Source organism: Porites lutea, chromosome 6 (genome assembly GCF_958299795.1).
Source record: "Porites lutea chromosome 6, jaPorLute2.1, whole genome shotgun sequence".
Taxonomy (NCBI): Eukaryota; Metazoa; Cnidaria; class Anthozoa; order Scleractinia; family Poritidae; genus Porites; species Porites lutea.
In genome coordinates, this window is record NC_133206.1 from 17,901,478 (window position 1) to 17,927,557 (window position 26,080).

General features: G+C 41.4%; 1 protein-coding gene across 1 annotated transcript; it reads right to left on the reverse strand.

Moving 5' to 3' along the window:
• Positions 1–625: 625 nt before the first annotated feature.
• Positions 626–25,916, reverse strand: LOC140941715 (uncharacterized). The gene is made up of 18 exons (XM_073390728.1): positions 25,555–25,916; positions 16,194–22,603; positions 15,316–15,459; positions 14,320–14,517; positions 12,952–13,098; positions 11,984–12,190; positions 10,841–10,999; positions 9,876–10,100; positions 8,485–8,687; positions 7,764–8,043; positions 7,347–7,508; positions 6,763–6,992; positions 6,292–6,424; positions 5,272–5,504; positions 3,978–4,202; positions 3,455–3,554; positions 2,662–2,730; positions 626–1,802 (listed from the first exon to the last, which is right to left on the reverse strand). Exons 1-18 carry the CDS (start codon positions 25,787–25,789, stop codon positions 1,569–1,571), a joined length of 9,594 nt encoding a protein of 3,197 aa, XP_073246829.1. The 5' UTR covers positions 25,790–25,916; the 3' UTR covers positions 626–1,568.
• Between the last annotated feature and the right edge of the window lie 164 nt (positions 25,917–26,080).

A 26,080-nucleotide genomic window follows, 5' to 3' on the forward strand; every position in this document is an offset into this window, starting at 1 on the left:
ACCACCTTTGACCAAGTTATCCTCGAACTTGTCGTTCACTATTCATGTTAGCTTCCCACGTAGACGTTCTTTTGACGAACCCCTAAGATCGTCTGTGTGGTAGGCTATATGTTCATGTACATCTACAGAAGAATAAAATTCTTGTCAGTTTCATTCATAAAGACTGCTTCGAATAGTTATCTGCTCATTTCTTGATTTAAGAAATTCTCAATTTGAATTAGCAGTAAACTTGACTGACTCTATCGGATATCAGGTCAATTGCGGACCTGGTTTCATGGCTTACAACTAGCTTATTCGCCCATGTAAGGGGATCCAAGATGGATTCTAGATTCCACTCAATTGATTCTGGATTCGAGTTAGTGGACTCCTGATTGTTGGATACCAGATTCCAGTCATTAGTGTATTCCGGATTTCAAAGTCCAGGATTCTGGATTCCAAAAGCAAAAATTCCTGGATTTTGGATTCAACAAGTAAAATTTTACCGGATTCCGGAATCCGGATTTCCTTGCATGCTTATGGTAATGATCATGCTTATAGTCTTCAAACTCGCCGTCGTTTTTTAATTGCCACGCAACGCTCCTCGCTTCGTGACGAGACAAGACCAAGAATGGCTACGACAGTATCCTAAAGAATCATAAATATACGCTTTATTCTGATATGGTACAAACAGGCCCAAACGCGAGCACTCTAAGAGGTTATTAATATTTACACCATAAAATATTTACCTAAAATGACTTCATGGTCATAAGTACCATCCCTGAAGACAAGGACGATAAAATTACATTTGGAAGGACATAATTTTTTTAATGATTAATGCTATTAATGCTATAAAAAATAAGGTTGACTTTCATCGAAGTAAAAAATCATTAATTTGGATCATTGGGCGTGAAATTTGGCGGGTCGGGTCCAATTAGAAGCGTTTTCATTTGTTTGTCAATTCGCTTGTTGCTGTTATTACTCATTTCATTTTCCGTTCTAAATTTGTGCCGAAGGTTTCTTCATTACATAATTTTCAATTTTATCCGAAAACGACGAAAAAATTCGTCCTCTGTTTCATCTAGCCTCAAACAACCATTCTCGTCCCCAGGGTTTTTCCTAGGACCTGGGACAAGGTTGATGGAAAACTCAACTTCAGTTGAATCCGTTGAGAACCCGAGGTTTTAAAAGACAGGCCAGAAATTGAAGGCAGCGGTTTTCCTTAATACGCAACTACAGTCGTCTCTGCTGGTTTGCAACACTTTAAGGAGCGCGTAGAGCACGATACAAAAAATACGGTTATTCATCTACTGCATTTTTACGTCGTCTCTTGTGGTCTTGAACCTATCCTGCTGCTGGACCCTGACGAGTTTTGCACGAGAGTGAGGTCGACAAATTGCGCAGGCGTTCCTCAATTTCAACTAAGTCACTGTGCAAGTCACTTTAAGACTGAACTGATCCTCGTCGACTGCATGGGCGAACACATTACATCCACAATTTGTTCCATAGTCAATGGTGAGATAAGCAACTGAAATTGCTTTTTTCTGATCAAGAACAATTCATTCTATACGTTTTTATATTTGCGTCGTATGCTATAGCTCGGTTATAGGCGTCTTTCTCTGCGCCCCTTGTGACAGTCGAAATAGTTCATCTTTTATGGACTTTATAAGAGGTTGTGGAGACTGTCCCAATGTTGCTCCCCGCTGGTCAAGAGTACTGTTGGCTGACATGTTCAGTATTGTATCGTGTGGTGGCGCTGCTTGAAGTTGCGAGAGGAAACTGGTGTCTTTTGGAGGAGTGGTACCTAAAGCCCCAGGATAGCTGGCCTAAAAGACAAAAATAAATGGAGAAAAATTAGGAGACATCAAAGTATAGTAGTATTATTGCGCCCTCAAATTTACCTTATAAAGCTGAATTCGGAGATATATACGAGTTTGATTGAAATCATAGTTTTATGCGCATCGACAAGTTCCATATTCCTAACCAACTACTGCGCCCATACAGAGCCGCAAATATCTTGACATTCGTGGAGGGATATATGTCCCCGTAAATCATTATTTTGGTCACGGTGAACAAAACAAGAAAGGTGGTCGGACTCAACCAAATTATCATGGGCGAATAATGATCTCTTAACAAAACCTGTGTTCCCACTGTGCATTTTAGTCCCACTACTGTTTTTCTACTGTCAAGAATAAAAAGTTATGAGATGAACGAATAACTGTTGTGCGTAAAATAAACTACCGGGAGCACCTTAAGGTGTCATCAAATACTTGCGCCCAAGGAGCCAAGGTACCTTTTTTCTCTTCTTGTTTGTTTACGGTCTACGTTTAACCGAAAGATCGTCGAGAACAAGCGCTTTTTCGTGAAGGGCGAGGCCATCTTGAGGGGCCCGGATAGCGCCCATTAACGCCCTCTAGGTATATTTGATACTCCCCAAGTTACACTTACATTCGAAACAAAGATGACTGTCCGTTACAGTATTTAAAAGCTCGATGTTTGCCATCTAACAGAAAAATAGAGGACAGCAAATAGTCTACTGTATTCTTCTTCAGCCAAATCTAGCAAATCTAAGTATGCGGCTACAACGTGCTTAAATGAGGGCAAACTAGTGTAACGGTAATTCCTAGTAAATTATATGACCGAAGTCTTTCACAGGTCTTATGAAGCGCGACTCCATGTACTTACTTGAGCTAAATCAGGGTAAAGCGCATCCATGGTGTCCTCTGCAGCATAAGGACTCCATACTAGACCACCCTGACAAAGCGACAAAAAAAAAGAGAATATAAGCACCCGTCACAGATCAACGATCAGGGCAAGGGGTGTTATATTGTTTGTACCTTATTGCTTTGCTGACTTCGCTTGTTCTCTGAAACCAACCTTTTTTGTGGAAAGTTAACCAAGGCCAAACGTGGGGGAAACTTGATAAATATATATATGTGCTTCAAAGTATAGTCGTATACTAATTGTACTTCAAAGCTAATAGTGTCATCGTCGATATTCAAATTTGAAAGCTAACCAGCCAACTTCTGATTTGCTTTAGGCAACGTGCAAACGGGCGCAACAACTCCCAACAATTCTGGGAGTTGCATGTAAGCCAACAATGTTGCGTCCGTTTGCACGGGGCTGAAAGTTTGACCCCTTTCAAACTTTGCGCAACAACACGAAACAACATCCAACAACATGCAACAGGGTGAGCAAACGGACGCAACATGTAACATCCGACAATGTTGGGAGGTGTTAGTCAACAATGTTGCGTCGGTTTGCACGCAGCCTTAGACTCTGAGACCACTCTAAATGGGTAAATGAAATGGACTATGAAAAGAACAATACTCGAATAAAACCTTACGAAATGAAAAGAGTAACAGCCCAAGAAAATCTGTAGACAGGCTGATAAGAATCAAGCAGTAAGAAAGTAAGAAAGTCAATGATTGAACATTCGAATGAATCCAGACGCGCTATTCAAGTGCATGCGGCTTACCATTTCATCTCTTTGTTGATGAACCGGTGTAATGTACAAATTCTGACCACTAGGATCTTTGTAAGCATAAGTTGGAGGTGGTGCTCGCTGATTTAACATTCTGTGAATTCAAAAACGTAACCATTATTCTTTTTATCACAACAGTTACAAAATTCTCTAATCTCATTGGCTATCACTAGCCCTAATTTCATCATTAACAGCATAGTGTAATAGGAGAAATACGTTTCACGGTCAGGCTGCTCTTGAAAGCCTAACTCTCGAGGGAACGATGAAATTATCAAAACTTATTAACTTTTTTTGTAAGCTATCATTAAATGGTAAAAACTTGGAGTGGATTGATAAATAAATTGGTTGATTCACTGGTTGATGAATGGATTGATTGATTCATTGATTGAGTGAGTGATGGATTGATTGATCGATCGATCGATTGATTGAATGACTGATTGATTGGTTGATTGAGTGAGTGAGTGATCGATTGATTGATCGATTAATTGAGTGAGTGATTGATTGATTGATTGATTACCGTTCTCTATCTGCTGGGTCCCAGACCACTATGGGATCACGAGTCACAACCGGTCTCACAGGAGGGCGAACTGGGTAACCTGGCATACCGATAGGAGTATGAGGCATCCCTACAGGGTAACCAGGCATAGGAGGCTGAACGCGCCTGCGCTGTCCAGGTGTTGGTTCAGTTGCCCGTCCGTGTGCAGGGGGTGGTTCTGGCAAAGCCGGCTGACCTCCAATGTACCTAGTATAGACAAAAAACAAGGTCACTAAAATAGGAAGTCGAAGACGAGTTTTCATGTAGCCTGGAACGCTAGCCGGCGTCAAAGACGTAATTTAACTTCGGTTAGTAACGTCTGCGAAGTCGCGCTGATACACTTGTTCTGGGCCCAATATTTTTATTAAATAAAGTTGAAGTTAAAGTTGGGCCCCCAACGGACTCAACAAGTAACTGGAAGTGCCTTTCGAATTTCCTTTGATCCTAATTGGCAAATTGACAACGGCTTTTTTAACAGACCTATCATGGCAGGTACTCAAATCTTGGTACACAGGTAGGGGCCAAGAACAAGGATTTCAGCGCTGCTTCGCAAAGGGATTTAACCAAAACTTAGCTTCGTTGGTGCCACTGGCTAATGGAACGCCTGCGCATAACGATTTGGGGTTGTTAAGCATAGTAGTGTTTTACATGCAGTTAGATTGGGTAAGTTCGGCAGGTGCGGTGGAGAGAGGTTGGGTTTGGTTGTGGCAAAATAATAGCAAGAAATATGACAGCTACAACCTTTCCGTGTTTCGTGGATGCTACATGAAAAATCGTCTTCGACTTCCAATTTTAGTGATCTTGCCACTCTGGACGTTCCAACTTCTTTCTATTCTAATCTAGCATAAATAAACAACGTCGACAATTTTGCTAAAGCACCAAAGCATCTAGCCCAAAGTAGTATTTGGAGATATTTAAGCTGCACAACACTTAAAGGAGTTTTAACCAAAGAAGGAACTTCCTATTGTCTAAGACCATGCTTTTCACTTGTGAGGGAACAAGCGCAAAAAAGCGAGTTCTGCAAGGCCCTAGTTGAGAGAGCTCTCTCGCAGTTCTTATCCAATTTAAGGACCTAAAACTAACAGTCTTAACCCCACCTTGGCACTACAGGGGTCCGTTGGATAGGAAAGGGGTATCACTGGGGTTTTAAAGAGAAGTGCCCGAGGTAGAGCTCTGTCTAACCGGGCTCTTGAGCAGACGGCCAGAAAAGGTTAGAAAGCTCTCTCGAAGTTCTCACCCAGTTTAAACGATCTACAACTTACAGTCTCAGTCCTACCTTGGCACTACAGGAGGTCGCTGAGGAGGAATGGGGTATCCCTGGGGTTGTGGAGACATTTCCTCGAGGTCCATGGTTGGTGGCTTCTTAGCGGACTGAGGCCCAAGTAGGGCAAACGCGTTATCCAACATCGCGTGCATGCGCCGACGTGTCTCATTCATATCGATCTCAGATTCGTCACTGGATGCGTTGGAAACTGAGTCCGCAGATTTTCCCGATTTATTTCCACGGTCCTAAAAAGTAATATTTAAGCTCTTGTTATGACAGGAAACTAGCAGAGGCCTGAAAATGATTATATCATTTTACTGTAACTTTCCCCGCACAATTTTCTCTCCACGGACTTACTGAAATGCTGTGAAATGCCGTTAAAAAGAAGTTCAAACCGATTTTGAGAAGGGGTTTTAAGGACGCCACCCTCCGGCCTCGACAGGATGCCAATTCGTCATATGGTTATCCATATGGTTATCCATAGCCTGCACCACGAACGAAACTAAATTCTAGTCAAGTCCGTATGAGAAACAGCGCCGGAATCCTTGTTCTGGGCCCCAACTTGTGTACCAGGATTTGAGTTCGCGCCATGATTGGCCTGTTAAAAGAGGCATTGTCATTTTGCCAATCAGGATGAAAGGATCTTCGAAACGTACTTCCGGTAACTCGTTGAGTCCGTTGGGGGCCCAGAACGAGGATATCGGCGCTACTTCGCAGACGTTACTAACCGAGGTTAAATTACGCCAGCGACGCAGGCTAGGTAACCCGCTAACATTTAATTCGCCGGTACCCGTTTACACACTGACACTGAGTGAGGTACTGACTAGCCTAAGAACACAATACAATGACCGCAGCTGGGCTTGGGCTTGGGCTCGGACCTCTTGATATAGAGTCCAAAGCACTAACCTTATAATTGGACCACCACCTTTATCAGGTACCAATTTTGTTGTTAACAACAACAAATTAATGATTTACAGGTCTCTATAACCCGGCAATTTATTAACAAATGAACGTGTATATAGGAAACTGTACCCGTGTGCTTGCGTTTGAAGATGTTTTTGGACTTTTAAGTTTTCTGTAGCTCTTCAGGCGAGGCATTTCTTCTTCGTCTGTAGCCACAGAACTGCTTGGGGGTCGCCTCCTTCTGCGCTTTGCCTTTTTGCCACTGAAAGAGCAAGTTTTAAAATGCATGAAATTAAAGGAGTTCAAAACTAAGAGTGTCTTCAGTGCTAGTGGTCCGCGGTCTGTCTGCAAGCACATTCCCGGTAATTTAACCTTGGAAATGGCTGCCATAAGTAGAAGCCCCTTGATACTCCGGGCAGGCATCCAACCTCAATTTAGCGATGCAGTTGTTAACAATTGTGATAGGACAACGTCATATCATTACAGACTACAGAGGCATGCTTGCATTTAGCGCCGGTTCTCAGCCGCTTATTTATAGGTAAAGGCCGTATCTTCGTCCACGTACATCTATGATGAAATTTTTAACGACTGCAAACTCACGTGATCACTCGCTCAGCGGTTTCCTCCTCTCCAAGTACATCATCAAAATCATGCTGAGCTCTGTCCCAGGCTCTTCGCTCAGGAGGAACAGCAGATATTTCACTATCGCGCCTTCTCTCACGCAATCGTTGTTTATTCTTCTGTCGTTCGAGGTCTGCTCTCTGCTCCAGCTCTTGTCTCGTGCCTTTTCCTCTTTTGCGACCTCTTGGTGCGTCGTCTTCGGATGGCACCTATCAGTGTATAAAAACATTAGAATTTTCCTCTGAAATTGGAGATTTGCATAACAAAGAAGAGGAAAAGCGCTTTTAAAACTAGGAACAATAAACATAAATATGTTTATAAATTGCAAGAGTTATATGAGGATGAATAAGAAACAAAGGCAAATGAGTAAGAAATAGACTTTACCCCAAAATTAACCTTTCCATCTACAGAGGTTAGTTTTCTATCATTTTGGTAAAAATGCCAGGCTGGATCAGTCTTTTGAAGCAATATCACAGAAATTTTTTTTGCGCAGCTCCGCACGTTTGGAAATGAATTTGTTAACGGATGAATCAATTACAAGAAAAAAAAAGCACTACATTTACCTCAACCCGCCCTCCAACCAGAGAGGTCTGCTTGGGATTTAATGGTGGCAGGCTCGGGGCTGGATGCACTGATGAACGGAACCGCACAGGAGGGTATCGCGGGGGACCAGTAGCCTCACTCATAACAGCTACAGTGGGTACTTGGGCCGCGGAGTGTTTGGCCTGAAAGAGAACATCAATCATCGTCATCATCATTATTACTAATATTATCAACGTCATCATCATCATAACCATCGTCATTATTATAATTATCATCACCATCACCATCAACGTCATCATTATCATTATCATCATCTTCATCTGCATCAACATCATTGTTACCATCTCCATCACCTTGGTCCAAATCAGAGGCTGACCAACCACCACCACCATCATCATAATTATCATCATCATCATCATTATCATAGTCATCATTACCTGTGGTGGTGGCGCTACACTTTCGGGTTCAGTCTCAGTTTCTTCACCGGAATCCTCGCTTTCTTCTTCACTCTCGTCCTCTGATAACTCTTGGGCTCTTTGTTGTTCCTGGCGAGTCTGTGTTTCGCTGGATCTCTGTGGCGGAATGGGAGTACTCTTGATGACTGATGGCGGTTTTCGCCTTTTCGTTCCTATTAAACTCGCCGTGCTTCCAGTAGGCGTCACAGATGCCACGCTTTCGTTTTCTTCCTCCTCGTCTTCTTCGTACGCGACATTTGTTCTGCAAGAAAATTAGACTTAAATGGAAAACATGTTATATTTGCAGGTCTTCGAAACGTTTCGAAGCCGCGGATATTCAGTTGTATAACAGGCTACTTTCAGTTATATATATATTGTAAAGGGCGCAAGATCATTATATGGAATGCGCGCAATAGAAGCAATAAATTTATTGGATGGAAAAGTTCTTTTTTTCGTCACATAATGATCCTTCCCAACGTTGCGTGACAAGGAAGTACAATGGAGTCCGGATATGATCAAATGCCGCTGGCAAGGGACTAGGAAAATCGAGTTATATCGGGAACGTTATACCGCGATACTGTCCCATACATTTTCTTATAACTTTCCTGAGGCAAATAATATCACCAGATATACCGGGGTGTTCGTTATATGGGGGTTATGCTGAACTCTATCTAGTGGGCCAGTATACGCGTATCACACATACAGTTTTTGCTCCCTCGTGGGTAACTTCTGCACTGGTGGTTTGCCCACTTTTCTTCGCAGGGACGTCTCGCGTGTCCGTCGGGTAGGCTTTTCAGTTTCTTCTTCCTCGTCACGCGCAGTGCCAGACATAAATGAAGTTGTCTTCATGCTTGACACTCCTGGCTCCGTGTGCCGCGCTACATCAAAACCATGAACTGGAGGATCCTGAAAATTACAATTTGAATAATGGAATCAATATGTGGAGCATGTTACACCTCAAAAAGGCTGAATAAACTCAAGTAACAAGGTCTGGAAGGGTACTTCTCCCGGGATCGGGGATTTGACCAAAACACAGTGCGGGATTCGGGAAAACGTTAACGGGATACGGGATTTGACCAAAACACTTTGCGGAATTCGCGAAACGTTAACGGGATTCGGGAATCGACTACAACCTGTAAGGCAGGATTCGCCAAAATTTGGGCTCGGATGTTGGATTGGAAAAACAAAAGGACAACCGGGATAGCGATGACAGACGGTCGGGATGTGGGATTCTCGTGAAAAAAGTGCGGGAAGGCGGGATCAGGAACCCACTTTCCAGATCGTAAAGTAATCGTACCGCACTGTCAAGAGATGGGTGGCAACGGATCAAGTGTTAAAATCCTGAGACTTTGCGACAAAACTTTTGAGATGTTGGACAGTAAACAAGATAAAACGAAATCATAGACAATTCAGAGGTTTACGCATAAACATATCTTCTAATACTTGAAATAATTATACTGCTGAAAATAAAGAGGAGAGACTTGTTTTTCAACGAGACAGCATTCCTATTTTGGCGTCACGCACTGTGAAACCCCGGAAGTTCAAATTGCTGTATTTTCGAAATGAAGCAAGCTAGGGGAATGGAAACTTGTACAAAGATTTATTTTTTGTTCATCTTTAACCTAGTGTAAATAAGAATTCGTAAAACGTCGCTATTTTGACTTTACGATTTGATGACGTCACTGTGAAAACCATCTATTTAGAAGCCCCATTGTACTGAACGGCTCGCTTGTGTTCTTTCGCGCCCGACACAAACTAACCTAAGATATAAAAGATCTCGCTTACGTTGTTTTTGGGCTTGTGGTTGAATGTAGCTGGGCCCAAATAAAGCATAAGACTGACAGGACTAGACTACGAACAGGAACCTCTTTTTTTCTTAATTCGTCGAGCGAAACGCGCGAGACACGAAAACGACAACGTGCGTGACTGAATGCGCGAGGCGGGAGAGGCTCTTTCTTCTTCTCGGGTTGCCGCCCTTGTTTCGCGCGCCTGCACTCTCCGAGCTAGATCTGAAAGCAGTCTAGACAGGACGGAATTCGAAATCACTTAGTGAGATGACAGTACAATCTTAGGAGAGACAGAGGTGCCCCTCACCCTTCGTCTGTTGGTCTCCAGCATTCTGATGGTGTCCGGCTCCACTTTTGCTTTCGGCGCGCCCTTCTTCCATCGCCAGCATATAAGCAAAATAATGACGACAATGAGAAGAATGGGACCGAGGACCGCAGGGATAATCCACCACTTGATCGGCGTCGAGGCGACGGTGGGAATTACTTCAGTGGGCGTTGTTGGTACAACTACAGGTTTAGGTGCTGTAAGAACCTATAAAAAATAAGATGACAGGAATAAATAAAGTTCTTCGTGTTGATATCACAGCTTGGTCCAACTTCAGCGCGCGTCCTGGTCGCTGATTATGAACGATAGTTAATGAACGATTCCTAGAAGGGTAAAATTAAAAAAATAAGCGTATCCCGACATTGCAAAATTGAATATCAGATCACAGGCTCATACGGCTCCTAATCTCAATTTTACAATCAAGTCGACAGGAAAATAGCTCAGAGTTTGTCCCGCGAGAAGCAGACGGGTCTTTTTCGACTCCCTATACTTTTATTCCTCAGCTTTTTTATCAAAAACTTTATCTTACACCTACACATTGATGCAAAACTAGCTTTCCAGACCCGAAGGAATATTGAGTCTTTCGGTCAAAAAACCTTGGGCCTGAAATTATTGAAAGCCCATATCAATAGTTAGGTTCCACTGGGATGATCTGAGTGAGGATTGGTGATACTCGGATCATGATGCGTCAAAGAAACCGACGGACCCACCCTGTGGAAGGATTATTTGGTTCATTTGATGTGCCATGATTCGAGTGCTCTCGGATCACTGATCCTGAACCGGATCCCAAAGGAATGCACACAAGTGTACAAGTCAGCACGGCAAATGAAAGAACGCAGCCCAGGCGCCCGACCAAGGGTTAGAGTTGCAGTTTTTAGGAAGCACAAAATTTTATCTAAAGATGCCCTAGAAACTTGCTTTGTGACGTTTAGGAAAATCTCTCTTACCGCGTAAGGCATGGTAAATGTCGTCATCTCGCCTGTGCTGAGCCGATTCATTACAGACGCCACGTAACTTCCGTTCACCACTGAGCCAGAATCAAACACGAAAAACGTCGCATCTGCTTCAGAATTTGCTGAGTCTGACTTTCTCACAACGTCTAAAATCTACAAGTAGAAATCATCCGTTGAATGAGACAATGAAAACCTTTGGTTACCTAAAACATCTTATTCGACTTTACCTCAGTAACGAGGTATGTGCATGAACCCTTAAAGCGAATATATGTTGTGGGTAAAATGACTTGGAAAATGAGGCCTTGCATGACCTGTAGGCCACTTTGAGGTTGCGATTAAGACTGGGTCGGTATTGTGTTGAACTGCATTGTGGGACTGTTATAGGGGACCAAATCCCAGTTTCCGGTGCAACCTTGTAACAGCCAATAAGAGAAGCAATAGCATCTCCAAACCCCTCCTATATGCACAGTGCAATTCGACACAACATTAGCCTGTTCCAGGCTCCAGGACAAGAATGTGAAGAGATCGTAAAAACTGTTGCGAAATCGCGCGGGAGCTGGGGGAGAGATAAGGCAGTGGAGCCTCTTTCTCCTTCATTTCCTGTCACTGCTCCTTTCCCCAGATCACGCGCGTCATATTTTCGCTTGGCTTGTTTCGTCCCTACGACTGTCTGACAACATTGCAAAGGCTATAATTAACAAATCGACAACAATTTTCCATGGTCTGTACTCTTATCGACCACAGGAATGACGTCAAAATGTTCAAAACTGAAGTAGAACCACCAGCCGCAGGCGAGAGGTTTTAGTGCAAAGTTTTGAACATTTTGAGTAATTTGTGCCATCAACAAAGAGTTTTGCTTTTTTCTCGGAAAAGTGTTTTTTGTGAAAGCAGTAGAAAACGTTTTCCTGTGTTTGCATATCCTGATATAAACACTCGAGGGGTTGAAAGAATTCTCAACAGTTATAACTGTCTTAAATTCTTCCACGGCTACCCAAACACGGAAAACGTTTTCTATTGCTTAAATCGACCATAGCTGTCGACCAATCAGTGCGAGAGAAATCGCCCAGTTTTTGTGAAACACAACATCGACCCAACTCTCCAAACGACTGATAAAAGGAGTAGTGAATGGTAACTTACAGTAGCACTGGTACTGCCGCTTCTCCTCTTCCTTCGCGAAGTTGTTCTTCCTTTAGCTTCCACGTATAATGCAACAAGCTTATTGGCCAGATCGCTTCTAAATGAAGAGTTTGTCAAATCTTGATTCTCACCAACACTGATACCTATAATCACGTGGTCTGTTTCTGAGTTCGCAAGAGAGTCTGGGATGTACACTGGAACCAACACCTTAAAGAAAAGGGAAAAAAAAAACAAACGGGAAAAGTTCAGACAAAATCAAATAAGCTGTCATCCGATGGGAAGGATCGCCGCTAGACTTGCCTACAAGTCGAGGTCAAATTTTTTCACGAGTGCGAGGCGCGAGCGATAGTTTTTTTAGGTTTTCTTCTGCAAACGCGAGCGAAAGAGTCTAGATCGCAGCCTACGGTTAATTATATTGCGCCAGAAGGTGGATCACCACTGTCGCTTAATCTCGTACCCATATCTCTTGTCGACGAAGGAGCGCATGTATGAAGTAAATTCTAAAAATGGTAGCCGTGTTTCGACTTATTAAACAGCAAATTTGATAGTGTCGTGAAGGTTTCTCTGGCAAAACGTGGTTATACGAACAGCTAAAGTATAAATCAACTAATATTTGATATCGTTTGTAACATCAAATTCAACCCGGGCAGTTAACATATTTAGTTATATATATATCTTTTGTTAAAGTTAGTTTAGCGCAAGGTTAAAGCTCAAAGCAGTACGCGTCAACTTTTACGCGGCACTTTGTTTTTACCCATTTCTTTATCTTGATACCGAGAGAGCGTTTTTAAAAGTATTTAAAGATATGATAAAAATGGTTTTACAAGTTATATTGAGACGGAAAACTACTTCAAAATCTTCAGTAAAAACATTAAATTAAACAGACTCTACTAAAGACTTTGCAAAGGATAAATTGCACTAGAAAAACAAACACATCAGGTCTGTTGCGACAAAATAGACTTAATCACCTGAAATCCCAATTTTGCGGTAAGCAGGTTGACATTAGAAACTTTGAATGTTTCCACCACAATTGTCCTGTTAACCACATTTCCGTCAACCAAAACGTAGAATTCCAAGTAGACCTTCTCATTTGGTTCGTGCAAGATGGTAGCAATCTGAAAAAGTTCAACTTGATAAGTAACGGTTCCGACCCACAAGCGTGCGCAAGAAAGCACCATTATTCTGTGAGCTTACTGAAGTATGTAAGATAATTCACATTATTATACATTGAGCTAATTATCTGTCTTCTTATTGGCTAAGTGCCTACAGCTAATTTTGGAAATCAGCGCAACCTACAGATTAGTTAGTTACCTGACTAACCTGTCAGTTATCTGACTAATCTGTAGGTTGCGAAAAGAATGCATGATTTCCTACAACAATATCAATTCAGGTTCCTTGCGACGGTGTGTTTGTCGTTATTTTCCTTTCCTTTTAGGCTCGATTACCAGCCGTTGTTCGGGAAAATGAGCCCGCACTCATCCCTCAAGACCGGACCCGGGAGACGGCGGAAATCGAGCCTACTTTCCTTTGTGATATCCTAAATAATCAAAGCCTCGGTAAGTGTTATCAGCCTCGGCCTTCGGCTCAGCTGATAACACTTACCTAGACCCTAATTATTCCGGATATCACAAAAACTTTATCCAATAATTTTTCATTATCACTGTCCCCTTTGAAACGCATTGAATGCTAACTAGTCATTGGTATGTGACTTTAGGCGCGTCCCCTAAACCTTCATTACAAAGCGTCTTTGATATGAAGTAACTTTGGTCAATAACCACTCTTGAATTCGATTACACTCTACTGATCGATTACTTCTCCTTTCCTTTCCCCTCCTCCCTTAATAAAAACATACACATATCCACTCATTCACAAATCCAAGTTTTTTAGGTAGAAGCTGTTTGGCCGTCGGGACTTGGGGGCACTTTGTTCGCGTCTTTACACGATCTTTCTTTACAAACCACATAACAAACCAATACTCTCAGGTCCTCTCATCATGGTAGATAAACCTTTTTTGCGGTTTTCCGTGCCTTAATTTTGTTTCGATCCAAATAACTCCAAATAACACGAGAAGGAAATTGACCAATATGCAGCCATCTCGATCTTACGCTAGATCAGTGACAATTTTATCTTTAGTTCATTTTTAGCTTCTTCTTTTGTGTTTGTTTTTGATACTATGTACGATAATGAATATAAAGCATGGGAAAATAAAACCTAAATTTAAGGATACTAAAACTGTCACACAAGACATCTATTGATGCAGTGTCTTCAACAAAGCATCCGAAGATGTACTCAATGAAACACACTTTTCAACAGCATTTTAATAATATCACACTTACCGTGGCTGTAACAATAGTTGAGGCTGAAAGTGGTTTCTGGTTCCTATAATATGAAGCCAGATTTCCTTCAAGGGTCTCTTTGTTCGCTGGGATGGAAATATTGTTGTTAGCAGAATTTTGGATGATCAAAGAGACCAGTCCATTTAGTGGTACAGATGTTGTAGGTTGTTGTACCAGAGGCTGTGGCGGGGTGATGACCTAACCAAAGCAAAATATTTTGGGAGGTCAAGAATACAGCATGTCTCAGCATGAATGTTATGGTCCAAACACTCGAAAATAACCTGACCAAACTGAAATTTTTTGAGCACTGCAAACAGAATGGGTTTTCTGATGCGGCTTCGAAAACTTTCCTCAAGCAGTTAGGAACAAGCACTTTCCAGTCCACCTTTATCGTAAAAGTCAATGAACACAACAAGGAGTGGCTACAAAAGGCAAGCGGTCAAAACTATTAGTCCAGGAAAGGACCCACCACTTCACAGAGAGCGTAGAATGGTGGTGTCTTTATGTATTACTCTTACGCACCTAACTTAAAAAAAAAAACACCAGAATACATTGAAATGTCCCCGTACAGGTTTTTTCTGATAATGCAACAAACACGGGCAAAACGTGTAAAGACACATTGCAAAAATACCTTTTTTCCTATCATCCTGGCAAAATGGAAACCGCCGCCAAATGAATGACCATTTCCCCACATCCCCCTCCACTTATTCAATGTTGTTAAGGGTACCAAGAGAATTGTACGCATTAAGTTTTAGACTAACATAACACTAGGGGAAGGGGGCGTATGTTATTTTTTTATTATTATTATTTTTTTTTTTCAGTTTAGAGGAGATGGTACTATGGCGCAAAAGATAGAAAATAGATGGAACCGTCAAACATTTTTAACCTCATCTTAAATTTTTCAGCCAAGAAATTTTCGTCCATCAGGCTCATCAGATGAGAAGTGTTATGTATAGTCCTGGCATGAGTTCTAAAAAGCATTCCTTGAAAACTTACATCTAGATTTACGAAGTGTTTTAATTGGTCCTTGCTGAGCTTGTTGAAGTTCTGAGCAGCCTCAGTTGCCAGGATAGGTTGATTATTTTTGGACACAAAGAATGTAACATTTATGTTATTTCTGTTGCGCTGGATGCTTTGAATCTGCAGAAAGAATGATCAAAATTATCAGTTTTCAGCGCTTTAACAGTTAAATTGGTCGCTTTTCGTCGATGTAAAAAACTGTTTGAAAAGTACCAGCCAAACAAACGCGTTTTTCGAGTGTGTAAAACAGTTGTCAACAAAATGGCGTTACTGCTTGGTATAAAAACTATTAGAGAGATTTAGAGCCACGCTGACGACAAAAGTGAATTTGTACCACGTGACCAAGTTTTCCCCTCACTTGCTTACTTCTACAGCAAAAATTAATAGTTCCACGTTGCCTTTATCCATGAGAATTGTTTTGGACAGTTTTCATCTGTTCATTTTCTATTTTGAGAATTTCGCAACTTGAATCTGACGTTTGCCGTTTGACCTAACCATGACTCTGAATCTCTCTATTGTCTGTAGATATTACGTGAAGAAACTAGTGCCAGCATTATTTGGCTGTGAGTTTGTAGCCAATTAGAACTAAAGGAAGTGTCGACGATGCATACTAAACTAAAAATTCAAATTAGACATTACATGGTTAAAGGTCCAGGCAAGAAACAGAAGGACTTGCTTGCGAATTTGTGGAATTTTTTGGCAATTTTCTTCTCGTATAGATGGCCTCTATTCGCTCAACTACGTCCACTACAGCCAGAAATGGCAGGAGAAAGCTTACATTTATATGTACGTTACAATTACTACTTAGACTGGTATTTAAAGACTGGATGACATTTTAGTACAGCATTACTTACGGTAGCATTGACATCTCCGACTGCTCTCCGCCGCCTTTTTAATGGCAATACTGAAAAAGCATACGCAGTGGCGAGATCACTTTCCAATTCAATTTTAAATTGATTAGTTTCAGTAACTGTATTTGGACCCACTTCAAAAATGGCAAACAACAATCTTGACGGATCCGGAGGTTGTGTCGTTGGGACCGTAACAGAACTAGATACCTCCCGGATGAACGAAGGTGTCGGCGAAACTGCTTGACCTGTTATGGAGGTGGGTGGCACTGTGGATAACAATGGAGTCGACACTGGAGTCGACGTTACAAGAGTGGATGCGGTAGCTGATTTGGTTGTGGTACTCGCTGCAGAAGCAACTGTACTTTGAAAAAGATTGCTTGACTTTGCTACTTGCATGGAGCTCGAAGATAAAACGGTGGAGTTGATATCAGGGGCAGGCAAAGTCGAAAGGACCAAATAAATCGACGAAACCTCAGTTGGACGCAGTGAAGAATTGACAGCTGAAGACTGCGAGCTTGAGGCACTCAGAGTAAGGGTTGACAGCAAAGTAGGAGAGCTGGTATTCAGCGTTTCTGTTGGGAATACTTGAGCAACAGAAGTGGCATTCACCAGGGGAGTAAATAGTGAGAAGCTCAGGGTAGAGTTCACATTAACTGACCCAGAAGACGACACATTGACCTGTGGAGTTGGTATCAAAGTGGGCTGAACTAGTCTGGTAGTGTAAACAACCCAGCAAATTCCCAGACTTGAAATTGTCACCAAGGGAGGCTTGTAAATATTAGTACTTGAAGACGTAGTTGCCCATGAGGTAGGTATAGTCTGTTGTAATGTTTGACTGGCATGATCAGTCCTTAGACTCGATAGCAGTTTTGAAGTTGGAGCGATGAAACTCTGAAGAGTAGCTGACACTATAACGTGGCTGGCCTGAGGAGATAAGGACGACGTTGACAAGGTGACATCTGCAGTTTTGGTGGGGAGTGGTGAGGCAATGATTGTCAAGCTTGATTGACGAGCGTGCTTGGTTAAACTTGATTCGTTTCTTCCCATGAAAGCCGGGGAGGCAGAAGGAACAACAACTTTAACAGTTGATCTTGTTTCCAGCAGAAGACGTGAACTTGAAACAGTAGCACTTGCGTTTGCAAACGAACCAGATGACCGTTTCATATCTGGGGACGCTGTTGTAGTACTGCTACCCATCAGCAGGGATGAACTTAACAATACGACAGACGAAGTGGATCCATTAACAGAGGAGGGGACATCAACTTTAAACGTTGAGCTAGTTTCCCGCAGAAGACGTGAACTTGTAGCAGTTTCACTTGCATTTGCAAACACAGTTGATGTCTTCTTCATATCTGTGGCCACTGTTGTATTACGGCTACCCATCGGCACAGGTGATGTCATCAATACGACAGAAGAAGTGGATCCATTTACAGAAGAAGGAACGTCAACTTTAAGAGTTGAGCTAGCTTCCTGCCCCAGACGTGAACTTGAAGCGGTTGCACTTGCATTTGGAAAAACAGAAGAGGAGTGCTTCACCTCTGGGGCTACAGTTGTATTACGGCTACTCATCGGCACAGACGATCTCATCAATACTAGAGAAAAGGTGGATCCATTAACAGCAACTGTGGACGAGCTTTGTTCGCTTGACATTCCAACTACATGTGACGTACTGCTAATAAACAAGCCCGATGATGTTGTAAGAGCAACTGATGATGTCAAAGGCAAAGTATCATTTCCAATCAACGTTGAGGGAGTAATCGCTGATGTGACGTCCTGTTGGAGAGAGGACAGATTTGCAGCTGTGTGAACGACAACGGAAGAACTATTACCCAACACCACCGCAGATGATTTTGTTATACTCTTTGAGGACAAAGTTCCATTAACAGCAACAGCTGATGAAGACGTCACAAACGCTGAAAGGCTTGACGCTGATTGAAAGGCAGTTGAATTTTTGCGTGGAACTTCAAAAGATGATGTCGTTGAAACCTGTGAGGACAAAGGAGGCGAAGTTTCACTGCCAACAGCAATTGATGAAGTTGTCGCACCTGGCGAGGGAGTTGATTTATGCGATGACAAAATTAATTCTGACGTGGAACTATTATAACTAAGCAACAAAGCAGATGATTTCACCACATCTGATAAAACGATAGAAGACGACGTTTCATTGCCAACCTCTGCTAATGAGGTTCCTACACTGGCTGAAGGAGTCTGCTCAGGTGATGAAGTAACAAACAATGAAGTAGAACTACTGATAGCCAACATCGTCGATGACTTTATGGATGGCATTTCTGACACAGTTTGAACGATGGATAATGTAGAAGTGTTAGAAGCCACACTTGAAACAGTTCCTGATGACTTCAAAATCGATTGAGCAGTGCCATTAGACGAAACTGCACTATGAGATGGTGAATTTCCTCTACTGGTCCCAGCACCTGTTGTCAGAGCACCTGAAAATGAAGTGCTTGTAGTATTGGCAAAACTGCTCCTTCCTTGACTTGAAGATAACACTGCTGTTTGAGAAAGAGGTTGTTGTGATGAGGATGCAGTCTGTTGAGATAAAGCCTGGATGGTAGACACACTGTTCGTTTGGCTAATGACCGATGTAGATGGTAAAACTGCGGTTGATTTACTGGAACTCACCTGAGGCGAGGACGCCTCATCAACAGCAGCCCTTTTCTTTCTACGCCTTCTTGTAGGGGGCAGAGATGAAAAAGCAGCAGATGAAGAAGTTTCACTATTAATAGTAGATGACGATAGGTTGTTCGTTTGAACTGAACTCGATAAAGTTCTTCGAAGACTGTTACTAGTAGGAGTGCTTGAAGCACCATCTTGACTTGAACTAGCGGTAGGTGATGCTTGCAAGCTTGATGAAGATGGATGTACATCGATAATTGTGAAAGACGAATGATTGCTTGCTGATGACAACTGGCTTCTCGTAGATACTTCAAGTCCAGAAGTAATCGGAGAGCTGATAACGCTGGTATGAGGCACGGCCGTGGATAAAGATGATACCAATGATGGCAGTTCTCCAGTGGTGGAAGCAGAAGACGGAGTTGTGAAACTTGACGCCACCACTTGAGACACCCTAAAAACTGAGGTACTAACCGCACCAACTTGGGACACGTTCAAGGATGAAGATGTCGACGATGGTGAAAGCTGCCCGCTAGTAATGGGAGTAACCTGTGGTGAATGAGTTTCTGCTGAGGTTAATGCAACGTCTGGTGACAGCTGTCCGCTAGTAATGGACGTAACCTGTACTGAATTAGTTTCTGTTGAGGTTAATGTAACTTTTACATTAGTTGAGGTTTCCACACCTGACATTCTCTCAGTATTGCTAGAGTTTGACAATGGTGTTTCCACAGACACACCAAAAGACGATCTTGTAGTTACCATATAAGAAGAGCTAAAAGAATCAACCTGTGGTGTATAAGAGTCTGTCGACGTCATGGACAAGTCGTATGTGGCTTGCACTGTTGATGACGTCACAGCGGTGCTAGCATTTGCCAATAATGTGTTACTGGACACAGTGAAAGACGAGGCTACAGTCGCACTACTATTTCTTAGCTGGGCTACTGATTTACTTGAGGTTGTAACAATTAATCCTTCACTTGAGGTTTCAATCCGTGTGTTAAACAAGGTTCTATTTGGAAGAATGCTTGGTTTTGGACTTTCAGACGTGGCAGCTATCGTCTGAAAAACAGACGTTTCCGAGGCTTGAATTGTAGTGGTGGTACCACTTGACTTCATCTTGGAACTGATGATAGACGTTGGGGCAAAGGTGAGACCGCGCGAAGATAAATTAAATGATGAAGAAACAGTGGGGACAACATCTTGTACTGAACTTGTCATCTCCATGGATGAATCTCCACTACTAGAATGGACAACAACTGTGGTTGATGAATTTGAGAGTGTAACAGAACCTATGGACAGAGTCTGCGAAATATTGGGTGTTGCAGCAGTTGATGACGATGCTGATGTGGCTGCAGGGGAACTCAGTGTCCTATCAGTGATGGATGAACGTCTTGATTCACTCGCAGAATAAAAGACAAAAGCACTGGCTAAAGTGCTAGTCTGTTGATGAGATGAACTTGGCTGCAAACGGGTTAAAAGTGAGGCTTCTTTAACAGTGTTGACTGTACTACTGCTTGAATTAGGTAGACTGGAAATGGACAGTGACGAAGATATTAAAGACCCTCTGGAACTGCCAGTGGGAGCGACTTTATCAGAGACTGTGCTAAACACTTGTGCGAGCGTCGCAGATGGCAAAAGAGGTGGTTGAGAAGGCACCAGTGTTGATTTAATACTGCTTTTTGGCGACGATGACATAGGCAAAACATTGCTGCTTGTTAAAACTCCTTCGGATGACAATGATGCAATTGAAGTGGACTCCAGCTGACTGTGCAGCACACTTACTTGGTTTGTCATGGTACCTGGATATGTCAGAGTAACTGTTGGCGTAAGGGAAGGCATATCTGTAGCACTACCGATGTTCACTGTCATCTTTGGCACCGTTGCTGGGATAAATGTTTGATTGGCTGAAGCTGCAGGGAAAACGGTTTTCTCCACAACATAGTAGATGTAACAGGGATAAGAGGAGGATAACACAATCAACCCATCACCAGAGGATGTCTTGTTTGGAAGAACAGGTGTCGAGACTGAGGGTAATGAAAGGGTGGGTACACCAGACAAACTTGATGGCACTACTGGCACAGAACTTGGCGCTTCTATTGCAACTGATACCGATGATAAAGGAGTTACCACCGTGGTTTGCATTGGAGAAGTAGCTGATGACACTGAAGATGTTTTTAGTGACTGGCTTGTAATATTCTTGGACGTTACTAGACTTGGCAATACTGAAAGTGGTCTTGAAGATTCCATAGGAACTGCTGTTGATGATAAAATCCCTTCATAGACTGTACTTGGAAGTCGTGTAACATTCTGTGAGGCCACTAGAGTTGGTAATACTGAAAATGGTCTTGAGGTTTCATTAGTTATTGCTGTTGATGATAAAATCCCTTCATACACTGTACTTGGGGGTTGTGTAACATTATGCGATGCCACAACAGTTGGTAATACTGAAAATGATCTTGACGTTCCATTTGCAACTGCTGAAGATAAAACCCCACTATCAACTGTACGAGCAGGTGTAGCTTTGGAAGAGGTGTTTGAATGAACGCTACTTAGTGACTGGCTTGTGGCATTTTGTGAAGTGGTAAGATATGGTGACACTGCAAGTGAACTTGAAGATGTCCTTGGTATTTCACCCGTATCATTTGTTGCAATTGAAGACCCACTTCCTAGTCCTGCAAAACTTGGATTTACAGTAGCAGCTGTTGATGGCAATGCAGCTGGTGTAGTCATTGCAGAAACAACAGTTCTATTAAGTTCTTGACTTGAAGGCAACAACAAGGCTGAAGTGACTGTGGAAGAACTTGTACGGTTGACACTAAGTTTAACTGAGCTTACAACTGCAGGTGTCTGAAATGTAAAATTCAGCACAGAGCTTGAATTTGGCAAGACTGGAGTATCAGATGACAATGTAACAGTAGGAGAGTCAGCTACCTGTGACAATGACAGTGTTGTTACAACAACATCTACTGAAGGTGTGCTGGAATTCACCATTCCTTCCAAAGACTTACTCATCAAAGATGACACTGAAACAGTTTCATTTATAGCTCCTGAGACAGATTTTGCAATTGTATTTGTCAAGACTACTGTCATGGACACTGAATCAGCTGACAAGCCTTCCACAACAGACCGCGTGGCGTACGTGGACATGCTTTTGGTACTGTTAGAAGAAAAACCTGTTAACAACGTTCTGCTTGTTGCCATAGCAGCTGATGATAACAAGACCCTATGAGTGGTTTCTAATGGTAGTACTGATGTTACAGCTATTGACTGACTGGACAGCCCTACTGATGAGCTATTCACTGCTGAAGTCTGAGTCAATGGCAAAGTTCTTGTACCAGAAGCGGAACCTGATGGGTCCACTGTTGGAAAAACAACAGAGGTCAATCTTGTTGTGTTTACTGGAGCCCTAGTACCCAGCACGGATGCAGTTGATTGATTTCCTTTACTGCTAGATAAAGGAGACAAAGCCTTTGTTGTCCTTGATTCACTGACAATATCATTTGAACTTTTTGGTCCCGTAGTTAGTAACACAGAAGGTGTTAAGAACGATTCAACAGAACTATTTAAACTATAATTTGAACTACTAGTACTTAGAGCACTTTTTGTGCTGGTTTGACTTGCATTGATAGTTTGAGAACCAGACAACACAACATTTGTTGAATAATTGAATGTCTCTGTTGTCAAGACCAAGATATCTGAAGTCTTTGTCTTCAAGCTACTGTTGGTAGAGACTGCGGGTGTGCTACTTGATGCTTGAACTGGTAGAGATGTAACAGTGTGCACTATAAAAGTAAATTAAAAATACAGTTATATGTCACCAATTGTGTTAATTACTAGCTAATTATTAGCCTGCACCACAGAATGGAACTTAAACCCTGGTTAAGACTGTCTGCGAACCAGTGCCGAAATCCTTGTTATGGGCCCTGACCTGTGTTCCAAGATTTGAGTACACAACATGATTGGCCTGTTAAAAAAGCCATTGTTGATTTGCCAACAAGGTTGAATGGAAATTTGAAACCCACTTCCAGTCCATCGGGGGTCCAGAACAGATGCTACTAGCTGCGGTTAGATTACATCTGCAATGCAAGCTAGCATACTATCACACTATGACAAACCATGAACACCTAGAATATTTCAGGAATGTTTACTAAGTTATGACCACACATAGCAAATATCAGTAAAGTTAACATAATGAGCAGTCCAACCAGAAACTACCATAGCTGCAAGCGGTTTATAGTTTTTCCATGCCTTATCAGCTTTTTCCATGGACACAATAATATTCCTGGAAATATATTTCTAATGCTAACTTTTTTATGAGTTTCACAATTAAGGGATAAAGAATAACCTAAGGTTGGTCCATATTGTCCAAAATATTTTATAGTTGCAGTAAACAACTAATTCAAAAAAATCACACAAAAGGCTCTTAAAAGTGGGAGATGTTTATGCTTAGTACAAAGTACCAGTCAAATCGAAGCTTCAACATCCCCTCCCGGACAACCCATAGGCATCTGAATTTTTTTCAAATTAAATAAGTATTCAAAATGCAAGCCTTGCCTACCCAGAAAGCCATTCAAATGTTCCATGATCAATGATAGGTCCATTTTAGGTCAAATGCCCTACCGCGAAAATTGACTCTTTTAACTCTGTAGCCCTCTAATGCTCATGAACCCAAGTCTGCAGGCAGGTTTCAAATGAGAACAAGAGAGTGCTTCCATTTTTTGCACAGTATCTCAAGTTTCACATGCAAATATACGAAAGCGAGATGTCAAAACTGCCTTTTCATTTGTCGAACAACAACAACTTTGACAGTAAAATGTTTTGCATCTCAGAAAACACCATGGATTTATTTGATACACAAACAAACAAAACTCTTGTGTAAAGTGGCTGAATTTTAAATAATACCAAAAATATCACATTACAGCCCATCAAAGAAATTGATTATCTATAGAAAATAATTTTATAAAGAAATCACCTGTATTTTATACATTCATATATTTTTATGCTTTGCAGCCAATCAGCCACAAATTTACAAAAATTCCCTTTGAAAGCCTCCAGTCCAAGTCAAAAGAAATGAAATCAAGTCTACAATTCAATTTCCCATCCATATACATGGGGATCAAGTTCCCCACCCCCATAATACTCCCAAGGACAACAAAGTGTCATATTCCTAGGGTATGTCCTGGAGTGCTGAAGCTTTAATTTGACAGATACATACTTGTAATAGTTTTAACTAATATATATGTTAATATCCTACAATGAATTTACAAGTACATTAAAATCAAAACTTTCCATTTTTCGTAGGTTTGATGCCTGACTCAAGATAAAATCTGTGACTTGATTATTTCATCATAAGTCTTACTCAAAATAGAAACTTCCAACAAAAAGTGCTCACATGAAAATTAACAAAAGAAAGTTCTTGGATTGTTTGAAACACAATCAAGAGAAATGAAGTATATAATTTATTCGGCGAGATCAAAAGTTTATCACACGATTAGGGAGTAAACCAGAAATGAAGTTCACTTAACCATCTATTTTAAGGGACTGTTGAGAATGTAGACATCATTTATACGAATGTTGCTGATGTTGCTGCACTGTCTTGCAAATTCAATATGTTAGCCTACCGGGGTAACAATCAAGAACACTTTTCAATGAAAAAAAAAAACAGAAAACACAGAAAATGATGTTGATCACTCCCGATCATCGAGTCTTCTTCTTCCTCCAAAAGACTCATCTCCTTCATTTTGTATTAAATATATAATTATGTGTAACATAAATAAGTAAATAAAGAAGTTAAGAATTGAAATATTTTAAAATACATCTTTGGCACATTTTTTCCTGTTAGATTTAAATATCACAATTGTAATCTGGTAACTGCTTTCAAGAATCATTACAAAAAAGGGACTAGACGTAAAACTGATCTAAAGAATAAACGTAATTTAAATTAAGCAAATACAATTAAAATTTAAGCTGTTAAGGCAATTATTCTTGAGATAAAGAAACTTAAGCTTATCCCATACATGATCGCAGTATTATATTAAATGCAGAGACCACCACAGCAAGCTTATTTAAATCTGTATATATGTGCCAAGTGCGATTATAAGCACTCAAAACGTCTATAATGCGGCAGGGATATTTTGCAGAACGCAGAAAGCCGAATGCAGAATGCAGCACCCCAAATGACTCTGAAGTTTAGTGATTAGGGTAAGGAAACTGAGTGAATCAAGTTTCAGGACAATTTTCCTGGTGATGATTCTAAATGGAACCTGATTCACTCAGTTTCCTAGCTAACCCTAATCACTAAACTTCAGAGTCATTTAACGTTCTACATTCTGCATTCAGCGTTCTGCAAAATACCCCAGCCGTCGACAATGTTAAATGTTTCAATGACAATCTCAGTCGAAGATACATTGGATGTCTAACCAATATCCACTAGGACGCTTTCTAGCAACTAGCTGTTTCAAATAAGCTTTTCGAGGACGTCTCTCTCAGTAACTTAGAACACATTTATACAATTTCGAAGGAAAATGTCACGTAAAACAAAGTTTGTTGGCAAACATTATTTTACATGAACGTTTCTAAATGAAGTACTAGAGTAATTAGCGTAAAATGAATCAGCAATATAAATAGTACATAAGAAAATAAATCGGTTATGGATGTTCTCTCGAATGAAAACTACCGTTCCGTCCAGGCTATAAGCTTAAGTTAGTTTAAAAGATTTTTAAATCAAACTTACCGACAGTCGAAGAGGCGTCCGTATTTATAACAACATTTGTGCTTGTTGTGACATTCGCAATCGAGGATAAATTATCGGTAGATATGCTTGGCAACACGCTTGAAGCGAAGCCTGAAGTTGAAATGGAACTGGTGCTTTCAGCATTTGATTGTGGCGCTAAAATACCGATGACCACGACAAAAATCGTCCATATTTGTCCCATCAAGATCTTTTCCTCCTTCAAAAACTGCGACATCACGTTTGACTTCTCCCTCGCTTCATCTCGATTGGTAGTAAAGCGATTCGTTCACTTGGAAATTAACCCTGGTCGTTGCATTGCATTCAAAGTGTTTTCGCGACCGCCATATTATCATAACACCATGGCGACCAAACAGAAGACACGTGATCTAAGCTTTGCCTACGGCTTGTCCACACTTGTAAACGGCGTATATCTTTTGGGTCGACCAGTGAATGATAATGTGAACGCTATGAATGGCATTAAAAGTGAACGTTTCGACAGTCCAACGATCGTTTTCAAGTTCAATAT